At 43.8% G+C, this 18,400-nt stretch overlaps 1 protein-coding gene across 4 annotated transcripts in view; it reads right to left on the bottom strand.

Annotated features, from left to right (window-relative positions):
- The window catches only part of DSCAM (DS cell adhesion molecule), a 726,986-nt gene that overhangs the window by 76,543 nt on the left and 632,043 nt on the right, over window positions 1–18,400 (bottom strand). For 2 of the 4 annotated variants that reach the window (XM_073617225.1, XM_073617226.1), the window contains exons 29-30: window positions 10,687–10,806; window positions 6,075–6,187 (exon numbers count right to left, since the gene is read on the bottom strand). In XM_073617225.1, coding sequence (XP_073473326.1) covers window positions 6,075–6,187; window positions 10,687–10,806 — 233 coding nt within the window. The remainder of the gene's footprint in view (window positions 1–6,074; window positions 6,188–10,686; window positions 10,807–18,400) is intronic. The other 2 variants (XM_073617227.1, XM_073617228.1) reach the window with 1 other exon arrangement.

The following is an 18,400-nucleotide window of genomic DNA, read 5'->3' as shown; positions in this document are numbered from 1 at the left end:
CGACACTACCTGCCTGGAGTTTGCATGTTCTCCCTGTGCCTGCGTGGGTTTCCTCCAGGTACTCCGGTTTCCTCCCACACTCCAAAGACATGCTGGTAGGTTAATTAGATCCTGTCTAAATTGTCCCTAGTATGTATGAATGTGAGTTAGGGACCTTAGATTGTAAGCTCCTTGAGGGTAGGGACTGATGTGAATGTACAATGTATATGTAAGCGCTGTGTAAATTGACGGCGCTATATAAGTGACTAAAATAGATAAATAGATTTTTACAGTAATCAGTGCATTTTTATAGCACTGATTGCTGTATAAATGCCAATGGTACCAAAAATGTGTCAAAAGTGTCCGAGAGGTCCACCATAATGTCGCAGTCCTGATAAAAATCGGGGACCGCCGCCATTACTAGTAAAAAAATATATATATATATAAATATAATAAAAATGCCATAAAACTATCCCCTATTTTGTAGACTTTTGCGCAAACCAATCAATATACGTTTATTGCGCTTTTTTTTACCAAAAATATGTAGACGAATACATATCGGCCTAAACTGAGGAAAAACATTTTTTTTTCTTATATATTTTTGGGGATATTTATTATAGCAAAAAGTAAAAAATAATGCGTTTTTTTTCAAAATTGACGCTTTTTTTGTTTATAGCGCAAAAAATAAAAACCGCAGAGGTGATCAAATACCACCAAAAGAAAGCTCTATTTGTGGGGAAAAAAAGGACGTCAATTTTGTTTGGGTGCAACATCGCGCAATTGTCATTCAAAGCGACGCAGAGCCGAATTGCAAAAAGTGCTCTGGTCAGGAAGGAGGTAAAATCTTCCGGGGCTGAAGCAGTTAATGTAGCAGATAAAAAAGTGAAAAGAGGCATATTCATTATTGTATATGTACCCTGACTGCATTACAGTATTAAATTAAAAGGGTTCAATCAACTGGGCTTTAACGTCATGATTACATGTTAGATAACAATGATCGGAATGGAGTGAGATTCTCCTGCAGTAGAATACTATGTACCAGAACTGAGGACAAAAGGTAAATTATAGTACATCTGCCACCGTAAATTACACAACACTTTCTCTGATCAATAGCTCTCGGACATGACTTTATAGTCTAGGTGTAACAATTTCATCATTAATATTTTTACCCTGCAAGAGGTCTGCAAATTCTGTTTCCAAAACAAATGTCTCCATAGAGACAGATCAACTTTCTGTATTAGTCGGTAATCCTCTTAGAAGTTTTCTAGACACAGGAAAAACACAGCGCCCTACAGGAACATCTCAGGAAGAATTTGCTGGGCTACATGCACAACTTTATAAAAAAAACATTTATGGGTCTATCAGAATACTCCCAGCTCCACAGATATACGGAACCTTAAAACTGAACGTCAATCTTTTATAGATGTATAAATATGTGCTTGGGGAGAAAATCACTTTAATAGGAAGTTCAGGAATTTAAGGACCCCAAGTCCTCCAACCACTGATTTAAAACAAAAACATTTGGATATTTTTAGAACAGGTGTATTTGGGTCTGGTGGTGGAAGAAAATTTTGTTGGACACCTAGACTCAGGAGAAGACTAAAGAGGACAAGTCTTCTTGGCAAAAAAACGGAAGAGCCACAGAATGATGATCAGGGCATCTGCTGGGAAGAGATAGTAGTATGTTGTGAAGTAGAGTGACCCTATTACTAAGCTTCTGTGACGGGTGACAGCATTGGGGCTGTCATGGAACCAGGTGAACTGTGTGGGCATTGTTTGGCTTTAATAAATTAGAAGTGACTCTCTTAACCTTTGTTTTGGATTATGTAAATGTTAGACTAAGGCCAGGTTCACATACACTATATTACCTAAAGTAGTGTGACGCCTGCCTTTACACACACATGAACTTTAATGGCATCCCAGTCTTAGTCCGTAGGGTTCAATATTGAGTTGGCCCACCCTTTGCAGCTATAACAGCTTCAACTCCTCTGGGAAGGCTGTCCACAAGGTTTCGGAGTGTGTCCATGGGAATGTTTGACCATTCTTCCAGAAGTACATTTGTGAGGTCAGGCATTGATGTTGGACAAAAAGGCCTGGCTCTGAGGTCTCTACTCTTATTCATCCCAAAGGTGTTCTATCAGGTTGAGGTCAGGACTCTGTGCAGGTCAATCAAGTTCCTCCACCCCAAACTCACTAATCCATGTCTTTATGGACCTTGCTGTGTGCACTGGTCCAAATCATTTGGTGGAGGGGGGATTATGGTGTGAGGTTTGGCCCCTTAGTTCCAGTGAAGGGAACTCTTAAGGCGGCAGCATACCAAGACATTTTGGACAATTTCATGCTCCAAACTTTGTGGAAACAGTTTGGGGATGGCCCCTTCCTGTTCCAACATGACTGCGCACCAGTGCACGAGGCACAGTCCAAAAAGGATGAGCGATTTTTAGGTGAAGGAACTTGACTGGCCTGCACGGAGTCCTGACCTCAACCCGATAGAACACCTTTGGGATGAATTAGAGCAGAAGCTGTGAGCCAGGCCTTCTTGTCCAGCATCAATGCCTGACCTCACCAATGCGCTTCTGGAAGAAAGGTCAAACATTCCCATAGACACACTCCTAAACCTTGTGGACAGCCTTCCCAGAAGAGTTGAAGCTGTTATAGCTGCAAAGGGTGGGCCAACTCAATATTGAACCCTACGGACTAAGACTGGGATGCCATTAAAGTTCATGAGCGTGTAAAAGCAGGTGTCCCAATACTTTTGATAAAATAGTGTAGAAGCCAATTAGCAGGCAAAAGCAGCTTGAAGCAGGTTGATACAGCTAAGCCCCCCATCTAGCTGCAGTGCATCCTTCTCAGCATTTTAGTGTGCCCCAGGGGGGTACAGGTACAGCACCCAGCCCCGCTGCCTGCAGCCCTCTTAAAGTCAGCAGCAGAAGACTTAGGTTCCATATATTCATCCCTGAACACCTAGGGCCTTAAAGACAGGTACCATTCGGTACAGAGCTCAGCCCCACCCAGCCACAGCCATGGCTATTGCTGACCTGCATCTTTATAGTGCACTTTTTCTTCCTACAAAGAGATACACTTACTTAAAGCTCAACTTCAGCCAAAACTTTTTTCCATTTTAAATAATTTAAGAAGGGCTAAAGCTTTTTGGCAAGTTCTTATTGGTGTCTTTGACTCTGTTGGAGGGTGGGGTGTTGCAGGGTGGGGGTGGGGGTGGGGGGTTATTGTTGTTTCTATCCCTGTTGGGGAGATATCCCATCACTTCCTGCCTGCCTTACAGAGACAGGAAATGAGGGAGATTTTCCCAATGGGGAATCCACAATTAAAATATGACAGTCTAACCTCATCGCTTGACCTGAAGCAATGGATACAGGCTCCTACCCACTCCAACGGCAACACCCTTGACCTTGTCTTTTCCTATCTGTGCACTCCGTGCTACCTTTCCAACAATCCACTCCCACTCTCTGATCACCACCTTTTAGTTTTGCTCTCTCCCTGTCTTCCACCTCTTCTCCCTCCAACCGTCTAACAGTTACACGTAGAAACCTTCGCCACCTCAACCCTTCTCTTCTCTACTCTGCTACTGATCACCTCTATGACAAAATCTCACCTCTGTCCTGCCCCAAAATCTAAAACAGCTCACTGTCTTCCTCCCTAGACAAGCTTGCCCCCCTCACTACACGCAGAATTAGGCCCCGACTGCTACAACCCTGGCAAACAGATGACACCAGAAGTCTCAGAAAACGTAGCCGCGCTCTTGAGCGCCTGTGGCATAAGACTAAGACCCAGGAAGACTTCACACAATATAAATCTGCTCTCCTAAAATACTACTCCTGCCTTTACACTGCCAAACAGACCTACTTTATCACACTCATTAACACCTTCTCATCCAGTCCACGTCAACTCTTCTCTACCTTCAACACTCTACTCTGTCCTCCACCCACCAACTCAATCACTGCCCAGGAGATTGCCAATCACTTCAAAACTAAGATTGATACAATTCATGAGGAGATCACCAATGCGCAAAAACCTCGCCCATGCAACACCCCATGTCCACAGATACAATCATTACTTCCCTCATTCAACCCTGCTACTATTACTGAGGTTGCTAAACTTTTATCTAACACTCATCTAACCACCTGCCCCCTGGATCCTGTTCCCTCGCAAATGCTACGCTCACCCTCTGACTCGATTCTACACACTCTAACTCACATTTTCAACCTCTCCCTCTCTTGTGGCATCTTCCCAAACTCTCTAAAACATGCGCTAGTCACCCCCATACTTAAAAAGCCCTCACTGGACCCCACCAATCTCAACAACTTACGTCCCATCTCCTTACTCTCCTTCTCCTCCAAACTTATTGAAAGACTGGTCTACAACCAACTAAGCGACCATCTGACCATGAATAAACTTCTTGATCCCCTTCAGTCCGGTTTTCGCCCTCAACACTCCACGGAAACTGCTCTCCTTAAACTCTCAAATGACCTACTAATGGCTAAAGCCAATGGACACTATTCTGTACTACTTCTCCTGGATCTCTCTGCTGCCTTTGACACAGTGGACCACCCCCTCCTCCTTAAAAAACTCCACTCCTTTGGTCTCCGTGACTGTACTCTTCGCTGGTTCTCATCCTACCTATCCCACCGCTCCTTCAGTGTCACTAACAACTCTACTTCCTCCTCTCCTCTTCCTTTCTCCATAGGGGTCCCCTAAGGTTCTGTTCTTGGACCTCTCCTTTTCTCAATCTACACCACCTCCCTGGGTCAGTTGATTGCCTCCCACGGCTTTAAATATCATCTCTACGCTGATGACACCCAAATCTATCTCTCCACCCCCAGCTCTCTCCATCTGTCTCCTCACGCATTACCAACTTACTAGCAGACATATCAGCCTGGATGTCACATCACTTCCTCAAACTCAACATATCCAAAACCGAGCTCATGATATTTCCTCCCTCAGGTGCCTCTTCCCCTGATTTCCCTGTCAATATCAACAGCTCAACTATCAACCCATCTCCACACGCCAAGGTCCTAGGTGTAATCCTGGACTCTGAACTAACCTTTTGACCCGACATTCTATCACTATCCAAAACTTGCCGCCTCAATCTCCACAACATCTCTAAGATACGCCCCTTCCTAACCAGTGTCACCACAAAGCTTCTAATCCACTCCCTGGTCATCTCCCGCCTCGACTATTGCAACTCCCTCCTCATTGGTTTACCTCTAAATAGGCTATCCCCACTTCAGTCCGTCATGAACGCTGCTGCCAGGCTCATCCACCACACAAACCGCTCAGCGTCTGCTACACCCCTCTGCCAATCCCTCCATTGGCTGCCACTCAGTCACCGAATTAAATTCAAGACTAACTATAACTTACAAAGCCATCCACAACCTGGCCCCCAGCTACATCTCTAACCTAGTCACAAAATACCAACCTAATCGTTCTCTTCGCTCCTCCCAAGACCTCCTGCTCTCAAACTCCCTTGTCACCTCATCCCATGCTCGCCTTCAGGACTTCTCCAGAGCCTCCCCCATCCTCTGGAATGCTCTACCCCAATCCGTCCGATTTTCTCCTACTTTATCCACTTTCAGACGATCCCTGAAAACTCATCTCTTCAGAGAAGCCTATCTGGCCCCCACCTAACAACTGTACATTTATCTTCTCAACCAGCACATCACCCACAGTTATTACCTCTTGTATCTCTTGACCTTCCCTCTTAGATTGTAAGCTCTAAGGAGCAGGGCCCTCTGATTCCTACTGTATCAAAGTGTTTTGTATTTGTACTGTCTACCCTCAAGTTGTAAAGCGCTACGTAAACTGTTGGCGCTATATAAATCCTGTATAATAATAATAATAATAAGTAGTTCTATCCTTTATTTTCTGTTTCCAAAAGAAATAGCTGGAGTTGGGCTTTAATGTTTGCCATTCTGATAATATTTTGGTATAAGTCATTCCTCCATCTGCAGAAATGTATTTTCTATTGCGCAAAAAGCCTGCTGAGCTCACGGCACGGATTGTGTGGGTGTAGGTTGGTGTTTATTGTACACAAGCAGCTCAGCCCAGTGGCTGAAACAGCGACAGAGTTGACGTACCAATGGTCTCCATTGTGTCTCGCTCTTCTATAAGAAGTTGTGCTCGGGGAATATCTATGTGCATCCTCAGCGTCTGCTGCTTGTTCAGGGTGTCTGAAGTCCGGGTGTTTTTGCTGGAAAAATAAAAAAGAAAGAATACTGAGTACACCAATAAGACCTTTATTTTACAAAGAGGTACAGTAAAACCTTGGTTTGAGAGCGTTTTGCAAGACAAGCAAAATTTTAAACCAAATTATGACTTGATATACAAGCGATGTCTTGATATACAAGTAGTGTCATGTCACAACTGAGTATAAAAGAGAAGAGAGGCGCCTCTAAGTGTAGCAATATGGTTACATTTAATGAAGGTGCAACATTTAGCAACATATTGCTACACTTAGAGGCGCCTCTCTCCTCTTTTATACTCTGTAGCTTCTGCTGGATTTTGCTTCTAATCCCCTTGTGGAGGCTTTCATTTGTGGATGGACATTTTATGGTTACACAACCTGGTCACATTGCTATAATCTTTTTATATGGACTATAAACTGAAGGACTTATGAATAAATGGTTGTGGAATAAATTATTTGAGTTTCCATTATTTCTTATGGAGAAATTCGCTTTGATATACAAGTGCTTTGGATTACAAGCATGTTTCCGGAACGAATTATGCTCGCAATCCAAGGTTTTACTGTATATCGGTTTGGCACAAATTTTATTCATTTATTACAGGGCAGGACTAAAAAATTTTTTTTAGCATGGAACACCAAATCCTCATTTATATTCAAGAGCTGTTTTATCTGTCAAGCTTTTTTTTTTTTTTTTTACATCCGTTAAGAAATACAACTAGGTACAACTGTCTCAGAAAGGATGATACACGCCAATAAACAAAGTAACACTTTGTAAAATAAGTGTAGACACTGAAGTAAGTGACACAAAGTAAGTGGGACACTGCCTGCGTCTTCTGGTTATTTGAATGCATCCGTGAGCTCAACAATTGAAGTGCAAGGATTGAAGTCCTATTTAAAGTGAAGCTAAACGATATCCTTATTCTCCAGAAATAATACAGATCCTCTACTTAGCCACTTCATTACCGGGCACTTTCACCCTCTTCCTGCCCAGGCCAATTTTCATCTTTCAGCGCTGTCGCACTTTAAATGACAATTGCACGGTTATGAAACACTGTATCCATATGAAATTTTTATCATATTTTTTGAGACAGATAGACCTTTTCTGTTGGTGGTATTTAATCACCACTGGGTTTTTCTTATTGTTTGCTAAACAAATGAAAAAAAGACAGAAAAAAAAACTGAACTTTTTCTTTGTTTCTGTTATGCAATTTTGCAAATAAGTAATTTTCTTCTTCACTGATGAGGCTGCACTGATATGAACTGATGAGGCTGCACTGATTTGCACTGATGAGGCTGCACTGATTTGCACTGATGAGGCTGCACTGATTTGCACTGATGAGGCTGCACTGATGGGCACTGTTAGGCTACATTTATGGGTACTGATGAGGCTGCACTGATAAGCTGCTCTGATGGGCACTAATGAGGCTGCACTGATAAGGCGACACTGACGGGCACTGGTATGCTGCACTGACGGGCACTGGTATGCTGCACTGACGGGCACTGGTATGCTGCACTGATGGACACTGATATGCTGAACTGATAATCAGGGCACTAATGATCAATGCCCTGATTATAAGTCTAAATGTCCATTGTAACTAGAAAACCGCTTATCAGCTTTCCTTTCCTCAGACACTGACAGCGCTGAGGAAAGGAAATTCCAATAACCGGCATTTGTTTACATGTGATCAGCTGTGATTGGACACAGCTGGACACATGGTAAAAACCCCAAGGGACACAGGGCACCACCAATCTCCATGCTGCGCCATGCGGCGCACACGAGCGGCACGATGTGAAGGACATCATATGAAGTCCGGTCAGAACGGGAAAGCACCCGCCCGGCCGTTATCTGCCATAGGCCTGGAGGGAAGGTGTTATTGGTACTGTTATCTATTTGTCAATAAATTATTTCTTACTATGTTTTCCTTCTTCCTTGTAATGTTCTACGTGAGCCCCTGAGCCTCTCTTTTTTCTCACTTCCCTTTTGTTTGGAACAAACAGTGCATGTTAGTTGCGGTTGCATGCACTGCGCTTTACACACTACAAATCACACAGTCCGTAGTCCATCTCCAGAGCGCGTAAGAGGGGGTGCTTTCATTCCTACATAGGAGTGGGACCACGGAGAACAAAAGTAGCCTCCCTCTAACATGTAGTCATATCACAGCAGCAAAAAAATAAAATAATTTTTTTTTTTGGAGGAGGCAGAGAGCGTCAGAAGGTCGTTTTGTAAGGTTAGGAATACATTGAATCGATAGAATATATATTTTTAAAACCAGTTTATTGTCAGTTTAAAGTGGTTGTAAAGGCTGAAGGTTTTTTTTTACCTTCATGCATTCTATGCAAGAAGGTAAAAAATCTTCAATGTTCAGCTTTCCCCCCAGCCCCCCCCCCCCCCCAATACTTACCTACAGTAAGCCCGATCCAGTGATGTGCACGAAACCTGAGGCTCTTGCGGGTCTCTCTCCTGATTGGCTGTGATGCAGCAGCAGCAGCCATTGGCTCCCACTGCTGTCAATCACAGCCAGTAAGGCAGGACACAGAGAGCCGGTGTTCTATCAAAATAGCCAACTCGTCAGAAACTCCAACTACTTAACTTACGGTTTCTTTAAACCATCAGTAATTGGAGATTTTGACAAATTGCTGTTTGGACACAACATCGGTAACCGAATAAAGTCCGGTGCACGATATTATAAGCGGAGATTGTTACTCCGCTCCGATACTAGCCAACAAAATGGTCGCCTCCGAGGCGGTGACAACTTTGTCCTTGTTAGCCGCTGTGCTGTCAAAACAGTTAATCTTCCTGTACCGGACTGTATTTGGTTGCCGGTGTTGTTTCCAAACAGCAATTCGTCAAAATCTCCAATTACTGATGGTTTAAAGAAACCGGAAGTGACGTGGTTGGAGTTTCTGATGAGTTGTCTAAGTTGACAGAAGACCAGCCTGGGAGCGAGCACACACGAGCGGCTTGCTATGGGGGCACTCGGCAAGGGGGAGGGGCTCATAGCTCCGGCGGGGGACCCGAGAAGAGGAGGATCGGGGCTGCACTGTGCAAAACCACTGCACAGAGAAGGTAAGTATGACATGTTTGTTATTTTTTTAAATAAAAATGTTTCCTTTACAATTACTTTAAGCTGGCTATACACTACTCAAATTTTGTTTAACATTTTTTGTTTTAGGAGCGTTTTTTGATTCTATAATCCTTATTGGGGTCAAACTGACGTTAGTTTTCTACCGCAGTGATGAGAAAATTCAAAGTAGCAGGATGGAAAATGTTTCTAACTTCTAATTTCTAATGCCCCGTACACACGGTCGGATTTTCCGACGGGAAATGTGTGATAGGACCTTGTTGTCGGAAAATTCCGACTGTGTGTAGGCTCCATCACACATTTTCCATCGGATTTTCCGACACACAAAGTTTGAGAGCAGGCTATAAAATTTTCCGATAACAAAATCCGTTGTCGGAATTTACGATCGTGTGTACACAAATCCGACGCACAAAGTGCCACGCATGCTCAAATTAAATAAAGAGATGAAAGCTATTGGCTACTGCACCGTTTATAGTCCCGACGTACGTGTTTTACGTCACCGCGTTCAGAACGATCTGATTTTCTGACAACTTTGTGTGACCGTGTGTATGCAAGACAAGTTTGAGCCAACACCTGTTGGAAAAAATCTTAGGATTTTGTTGTCGGATCAATGTCCGACCATGTGTACGGGGCATAACAGTAAATGTAGTCATTTTTGGAAAGTCCAAAGTAAGCTAAATTCTGAAGTACTTTCAAACAAGTCAATGATGTCAAGTCATCAAATGTGCAGAGAATTTTCAAAAGAATGTTCGTACGAACTTTCATTATTTTGAAAATGTACTGTGTATGACCAGCCTTAGGCTTCGCTCACATCTATGCAGGTGTGACGGTAGTCGTGTGTTTTTGTGCGTCGTGTTTCGGGCAGCGCAATGTTTTCAACTGGTCACCCTACGTGTGGAAAACACACAAAACAAGTGCATGACCCTTTATTAAAATTGCGGTGTACCAAAATGCATCCTATGTTGGTACAAACATGTTAGCAAGGTGGGTTGGGGTGCCATTAAAAATGAATGGCAACACAACTTGCCTTCAAAAGGGATGTGCGTTTTTTTGTGCATTTCACAAATGTGAACCTAGATCAGAGTCCAGCACCCTTGGAAAAGAGGGGACAAGACAAAGGCATAGATTTAGTACCACAACAGTCAGTTATTTCCCATGCTAGGAAATACTCAAAGAGATTGCAGGAAAGGAGTGGAGAGTGGAAGGGGTAATGAGAACCTATTGTACAATGTGCATGTAGGCAGGCTCAAAGCCTGGTCTGAAGTTCATCAAGGGATGCATGTGAGATCCTAGCATATTACTAGAGATGGGGTATGTGTAACATCACTTACGACAAAGGTTCATTCAACAAGACAAGAAGGAAAGAGGTAATTGCCATGAGTAATCACAAAGAAAATCAGTTACCAGTCGTTGGCGTGGTACCTGGTTTGGTGACAGGTCTTCCGGTAGCGAGGGGGTCGGTGCTTTGACTCCCTCTCCAGCTGTCCGTCTCTGCCGGTCACCGGGAGTGGACTAGCGTTACGGAGATCTATGGCCTGGTCACTAGGTATGGGAAGAGAAGAGTTAAGTAGAGCACGCATGAGGTCTGCGCTTTGTGCTCAGCGGGACCCCATTTTGTTACTGGGAGTGAAGTAACAGAGGTACGCTGACTGGTAGAGGGGGCAGAGGCTCAGCCTGTCCCTCTGAATGCAACAAATACATCAGTATAAGTTTGTAGGGCATGGAATGAAGTAGCTTAAAGAGGAACTATGGGTACTGCACACATGGAGCTCGTCTATGAGTTGGGAGGCTGCCTTAATGTTTGACTTTTCACATGACCGTGGCTCCTGCCTGGTCCCTGGGCATTGATGAGCATGCCTTCACGTGCAATGGTTAGTAACCCCATTCAACGCCTTATGTAGCCCAAAGAACCCAACCCCGGGGTAGTCTTCTCATGTAACCCACTCATGACACCCAACGGGTTAATGGGGAATAAGGAGGAAGGTCCATCATCGCTTGACCACCCCTTACATGTGTCACCTAATAGCTTTTAAATAAACACATACCTGCCTAAATGTTCTATCCTCCTGGGGTTCAGCTTTATAGGCACCGCAATATAGAATTTTATGTGCATTCAGCAGTACTTCATGGGAAGCATTTAAAATACATCTTTTCTGCCCGTAAACAGAAATATGGTTGACTACTATGGGTTATTGCATTGTAGACATCATCCTTATTCTTCGCATTAGTTTATTGCAATGGATTTACGGCTGAACTTGTGAATGACTTCCACTAAGAAGCGGTCGGGCGCAATGCTGCTTTTTTAGGTATTTATGAATAATGCTGTGCTCTTGAAGTAAATTTCTCTCATAAAATTTATTGCTGAAGCGGTTTGGTTCAGCTTTGCTAGGTGGCAGAATTGACGTATCATGCCCTCAATCTGCAACCCTCTGCCTAGAAAATAAAGTTTTCAATATCACCCATCAGCCTCATAAAATCAGCACATGCTTATGTTGCAGCCCTTCTCAAAGACCGTTCAGCCAAAATTAGCTGCTGCTTGTACAAATTCACATGCACTTGCTAAGCCCCACCTCTTCGGTATTCTAATTGGTTGTTTTAGGTTACTGTACTGGCCTGGCAAACAGCAACTGTAGATGAAAATCGATATCAGTCAGTAAACTGCAAATGCTATCCAGGAAACCTGCAACCAGAATTAGAAGATTTTTCCCAGTGCTTCTGGACGGAACTATAGACTCATGTTCCATAATTCTGCGTTATACTACCTTCTTCTCTGAGGATTCCAGAAGACAATATGGTATCTAGGGACACCTGACTTTCAAGATCACTAAGAAGATAAAGGTACCATCAACCATAAGTATCTCGATTTAGTTTTGGGCCTGATTGACACCTATGCAGGTTGTAGTTTGCATATGGCAGATGCATTTTGCGTTTTTCAATACTCGTTTTTGATCAATTTAAGTCTGGGGAATCAAAAACCAGAAAAAATAACCCAGGCCCTTTCCATAAAATGCACAGATGTGAACTACATCCATAGGAAACCATGTTAAATGGACTGTAGTGTGTTTCTGCAAAACTAAAAACGCGCTAAAAAATGCATACGTGTGAACCAGGCCTTAGTCATAGTCTTTTGACTAAAATGCCATTTTATTTGTTGTCATATGTTAGTCATCTGAATTGTTTTAGTCGTATTTTAGTCAACTAAAATCACCAGTAGATTTTAGTCAACTAAAATCTAATAGGTTTAGCAAAATTGTAATGCATTTCTCTAGAATTTCCAAACTCAATATATACTCCTGGAGTAAAAATTTAGTGACAACATTTAGAAGTTTTGAACTTGCACTACAGACGCAGATTTAGCAGTTGTTAAATAAAAAGTGTTCATTTTGATGTAAAATTTCAATTTAGTTTTAATCATAGTCTTTTGACGAAAAAATTATTTTAGTTTTTAGTTGTATTTCATTAATCTGAATTGTTTTAGTTTTATGTGTATTTTTTTTTTAAATCAGAAATAAAGTTTCTTGAGTTACAACCAATAAACAACCTGTACACATAGCAGTAGTGGTGTTCCAAAGCACTCAAAAAATGTATGGAATATGATAAATCCAGAGAGAGCAGCATTCACCCCCAGAATACACCCACCATGAAAAATCAAGCCAGCAATATATACTGTATGGGTAGCAGAAGAGAAGTACAATTGCAACAAAAACATGACCACTCAAGATAGAGGTTCTGACATTTCTAAAAAAAAGTAGACCATGTCTGAACCCAAAATTCTATCCATCCCTAAGTAGAGAGGCGCAAAGCCTGGGACTGCCAGCCAGTCCCCCCAAAGTTTGTTGAGCTTTCCTGGGCACACTCTATGCTGGAAGATAACCTTTTCCAGTCTAATGGTATCACCCATGTGGATGTGGACAACCCACTCTTTGTGGGTGGGGGCCCTGTCTGATTTCCACTGTTGCAAAAGGAGTTGGCGGGCTTGAAACAATGCCCTATTAACGGCTACCTTCTGAAACTCAGTTAGTAGGAGGTCATCGAGAATACCCAAAATACATCAAACAGGTTCAACAGGAATGGCAATTTGAAAAACAGCATTAATAGTAGTAACAATGTCTGACCAATAGCGATGGAGCTTGGTACAGCGCCATAAAAGATGGATGAGGTCACCTAGCACAGAGAAGATTGCAAAATACCCATACAGAATATTTGAAGAGGCGTATCATGGGCACAGAGAATAATCTATAACTGAGAAAGTCTTTGGGAAGTATTGAGGGAACAGAGCAAGACTGAGCCTAAAGCATTATCCCACAGATCTTCCTCTAAGGGACCCACATCAGTTTTAGTTGAAATTAACACTGGATGATGGCCAATATGGGAGTGCACCGCTCCAAAGTGATCACCTCTCCTAAGAACAGCTGTCCCTGCAATCAGGCAGGGTGCTGGCTCTGTTTGCAACAGAGATAATGGAAAAATAGAACGCTGGATAGCCGCACTCCAAAAAAGTTCACCTTTATTCAAAAATGAATATCAAAGTATCACAGGGCAATACAGATTAACTGCACAGCCACTGATGCGTTTCACACCAGATATGGTGCTTAGTCATAGCGGATGATGGCCAAGGTAGAACTTAGAGCCACTAAACAATGACACATGTCTAGTTTAAATGCAAAATGTTTTTATTTTTCAAGTTTGTCTTTGAATAAGCCAGTAACATCCTCGCCCATTGAGAATGAAACCCAGTGGAAAGTTTCATTCTACATTAAAGAGATATTAAAACTTTTCCCAAAATGTGTCTACACAACTCGCCCTCCAGATATGTATCGTTACACAGCTATGCTCCCCTACTGCCAGAGCAGGTATTGGGGAGCACATGACATCCCCTATTTGACTGTGTTGGGCCTGAGAGTCCAATCACCAGGCCTGGACACTGTCATGTGGGAGTTTCAAGATCCAATACCAGACAACACAAGACCTTAGACAGGCGGTGTGCTACAGCAGGGAGACAACGTCGAAGCATGGTGGGGAGCAGTTGAACTATGCGCAGATCAGGGGTGTTGCTAGCACCAGACGTCCAGCTCACATGGCCCACATGTCTCCTGCCAAGTGACTTGAGTCCTGACTCTGCGACCACCTGCCACTGCAGAAGCTGACATCTCTCGCCCGGCAGGGAAATAGAATCCAGAGCTGAGGAAAGCTTAGCCTAGGCTCCTCCTGACTGGCTCCGATTGGTCATATGACGCAAGTCAAAGATGAGCCTGGGAGGAAGCCCCTTGCTTGCCTCACTGCATATGAGGCCCAAAATATTTATAGAGACAGTAATCAATCAGTATGACACCACCATTTGGATTACTACCCTGTTTCCCTGAAAATAAGACCTAGCGTGAGTGTTGGTGATGGCTGCAATATAAGCCCTACCCCCCAAATAAGCCCTACCCTGTTTCCCCGAAAATAAGCCCTACCCTGAAAATAAGACAAACAAGGACTTTAACTAGGGCTTATTTGGGGGGTAGGGCTTATATTGCAGCCATCACCGACAATCGCGCTAGGTCTTATTTTCAGGGAAACAGGGTATTGACTGCAGAAGTTGGTTAAGACTGTTAATTCAGGTAGAGTGAAGAAGCCAACAAGTGATTCAACTAGCCAGCAACACCACAAACATGAAATACTTGGGCAATGTCTTTTAAACAATCTTTTATGCAAGTTTGAATTGACAGAGCATACGACCCTTACAGGTCCCAAATAAAAATTCCACTTCAAGAAAACCAGCAAACATACTTGAATTTAATGGCTACTTAAGACTTGCACTTAACAAGCTCCCGGCCGCCAGACTCCAACAGACACTAAGAAAAGTGCAAACAATAACACAGGGAGAGTAATAAAAGCAATAAGTCACTCTTTTGCCCTTGGTCCTGTTTACAAGAGGACAATCGTTATATTGTATACTGCCAGTTATCCACATAATTTCAGCCTGGCTTGTTTTCCTTTGTTATTGTTGAATGTTTAAGACATTCCGCCACTCATCCAAGTAGCTTTTTCAGTTCTAATAAGTGTCAGGAACATATACTGGTATATATAGCCAGATGGGATTTTATGTATAAATAACAATAAATATTCAGTGCAGATAAAGATAGAACAAGAATAATGATTGCCAGCTGAACACTACAAGGATAATCTAAAAAAGCCTTGAAGATACTATATAACAAATACAGTGCAGCGCAACATGTAAATCAACAGTAGGGATGAGCCGAAAACCCCCCGGTTCGGTTCGCACCAGAACCTGCGAACGGACCGAAAGTTCGCAGGAACGTTAGAACCCCACTGACGTCTATGGGACTCGAACGTTCGAAATCAAAAGTGCTAATTTTAAAGGCTAATTTGCATGGTATTGTCCTAAAAAGGGTTTGGGGACCCGGGTAGGACATCAATGCAAAAAAAACTTTTAACTTTTTTCGGGAGCAGTGATTTTAATGATGCTTAAAGTAAAAAAAAAAAAAAAGTGAAATATTCCTTTAAATATCGTACCTGGGGGATGTCTATAGTATGCCTGTAAAGTGGCGCGTAAACTGTTTGCGGGTTTAATGTAATGTCCGGTCCTGGCAATATGGATGAAAATCAGTGAGACAAACGGCATGGGTACCCCCCAGTCCATTACCAGGCCCTTTGGGTCTTGTATGGATATTAAGGGGAACCCCGCACCCAAATTAAAATAAGGAAAGGTGTGGGGCCACCAGGCCCTATATACTCTGAACAGCAGTATACAGGCGGTGCAAACAAGACAGGGACTGTAGGTTTGTTGTTAAGTAGAATCTGTTTGTCATTTTGAACGGGTACATTTTTAACGTGTTTAGCTCCAGCCAAAAAATCTTTTTTAAGCTTTTTGGAAAACATAGGGAAGGGTTATCACCCCTGTGACATTTGTTTTGCTGTCTTTCCTCCTCTTTAGAAGATTTCACCTCACTTTTTGTCCCAATGACAAATGCTTTTTGAGAATTTGGGGTTTTTTGTGGAACAAGGATTGGAAAGCATCAGTGGAAAGGAGAAATGTTTTTCCCATACTAACTCTTACAGGAGAGAATTTCCCTTCCTAGGGGTAGATTTCATCTCACTTCCTGTTGTCTCCTTCCGTTTGCAAGTAGGAGTCGTTTGTAAGTTAGATGTTTGGAAGTAGGGGCCTGCCCTATATACTCAGCAGAAATTTGGGCCTTAGGTGTTGTTGTGGCCACAACACTGTAAGCCCTCACAGGGCCCTGCTGTGAAATATTAGATCAAGAATTGTAATTACATGCCCCTGTTGAACAGGGGCTGAAAAACTGGGCCTTTGGTGGTGGTGGTGCTGGTGCCACAACACTGTAAGTCCTCACTCGCTCTTGGTGGGTGCAGAAATGGGCCCTGCTGTAAAATATTAGATCAAGAATTGTAATTACATGCCCCTGTTGAACAGGGGCAGAAAAATTGGGCCTTTGGTGGTGGTGGTGGTGGTGCTGGTGCCACAACACTGCAACCCCTCACAGACACTCTAGTTGGAACGCAGGAACAAGCCCTGCTGCAAAGTATTGCATCAAAAATTGTAATTACACGCCCCTGTTAAACAGGGGCAGAAAAATTGGGCCTTAGGCACTGGTGCTGGTGCCACAACACTGCAACCCCTCACAGACACTCTAGTTGGAACGCAGGAACGAGCCCTGCTGCAAAGTATTGCAACAAAAATTGTAATTACACGTCCCTGTTAAACAGGGGCAGAAAAATTGGGCCTTAGGCACTGGTGCTGGTGCCACAACACTGCAACCCCTCACAGACACTCTAGTTGGAACGCAGGAATGAGCCCTGCTGCAAAGTATTGCATCAAAAATTGTAATTACACGCCCCTGTTAAACAGGGGCAGAAAAATTGGGCCTTAGGCACTGGTGGTGGCGCCCAGAACCAAAAATGTTCTTACAAGCTATCAGCGTGATGATTGAGGAGGAAGAGGATAATTACTCAGGGATAGTCACTCAGCATCAGCATAGGCAGTCTTTGAAGGGATCTGAGATTTCCAAAAAAATTATTCGGTTACATCAGCATCAGGTGCTTGGTAGCTGGTGGTGATCCAAGACTGATTCATTTTTATGAAGGTCAGTCGATCGACCGAGTCGGTGGACAGACGCACCCTGTGATCGGTTACCACGCCTCCAGCAGCACTGAATGTGTGTTCCGAAAGAACGCTGGATGCAGGACAGGCCAGTAGCTCAATTGCATACTGTGCAAGCTCTGGCCAGTGATCCATCCTCAAGACCCAGTAACCCAGAGGATTTTCGGTGGGAAAGGTGTCCAAGTCTGATCTTGCCCCTAGGTATTCCTGCACCATGTAAAACAGACGCTGGCGATGGTTGCTGGAACTGATCATACCTTGGGGCTGCGGACCAAAAAATTGTCTGAACGCATCGGTCAGACGGCCACCTTCTCCACCGCTCCTTCTTTGACTGACCGAAGCCTCAGCAACACGTTGTCCAGAAACAGGAGTTTGTAACCTCCCAGTCTCTGGGAACGCGTTGCACAGACCTTTCTGCAAGGCCTCCCGAAGATGTTTCATCCTCTGCTCCCTCTGCGATGGCAAGATAAGGTCCGCAACCTTACCCTTGTAACGTGGATCAAGGAGGGTTGCCAGCCAGTATTGGTCCTTCTCCTTGATACCACGAATACGAGGATCCTTACGCAGGCTTTGCAGGATCAGGGAGGCCATGCAGCGTAGGTTTGCTGAGGCATTCGGTCCGGAGTCCTCTGGGTCACTAAGGACGACATGGTCCGCAGCCACCTCCTCCCAGCCACGTACAAGTCCATGTGTTTCTTGGGACTGATCCCTTAAAGACTGCTGCTGATGCTGAGTGCCAGGCTCCACCTCCATACTGACACAATCTTCCTCCTCCTCCTCCTCCTCGTCCTCTTCCTGTGTGATCGGCGGGCACGCAGGAACACTGTCTGGATAAAGGGGGCCTTGAGATCTAAGGAAGCCCTCCTCTTCCTGCCTCTGTTCTGCCTCAAGTTCCCTGTCCATTATTCCACGCAGCGTGTGCTCCAACAGGTGGACAAGGGGGACAGTGTCACTGATGCATGCACTGTCACTGCTCACCATCCTCGTGGCCTCCTCAAATGGTGACAGGAC

This window comes from Aquarana catesbeiana, linkage group LG02, assembly GCF_042186555.1.
Source record: "Aquarana catesbeiana isolate 2022-GZ linkage group LG02, ASM4218655v1, whole genome shotgun sequence".
Taxonomy (NCBI): Eukaryota; Metazoa; Chordata; class Amphibia; order Anura; family Ranidae; genus Aquarana; species Aquarana catesbeiana.
The sequence above is the reverse complement of the archived record's forward strand: the minus strand, read 5'-3'. Positions and strand labels throughout refer to the sequence as shown.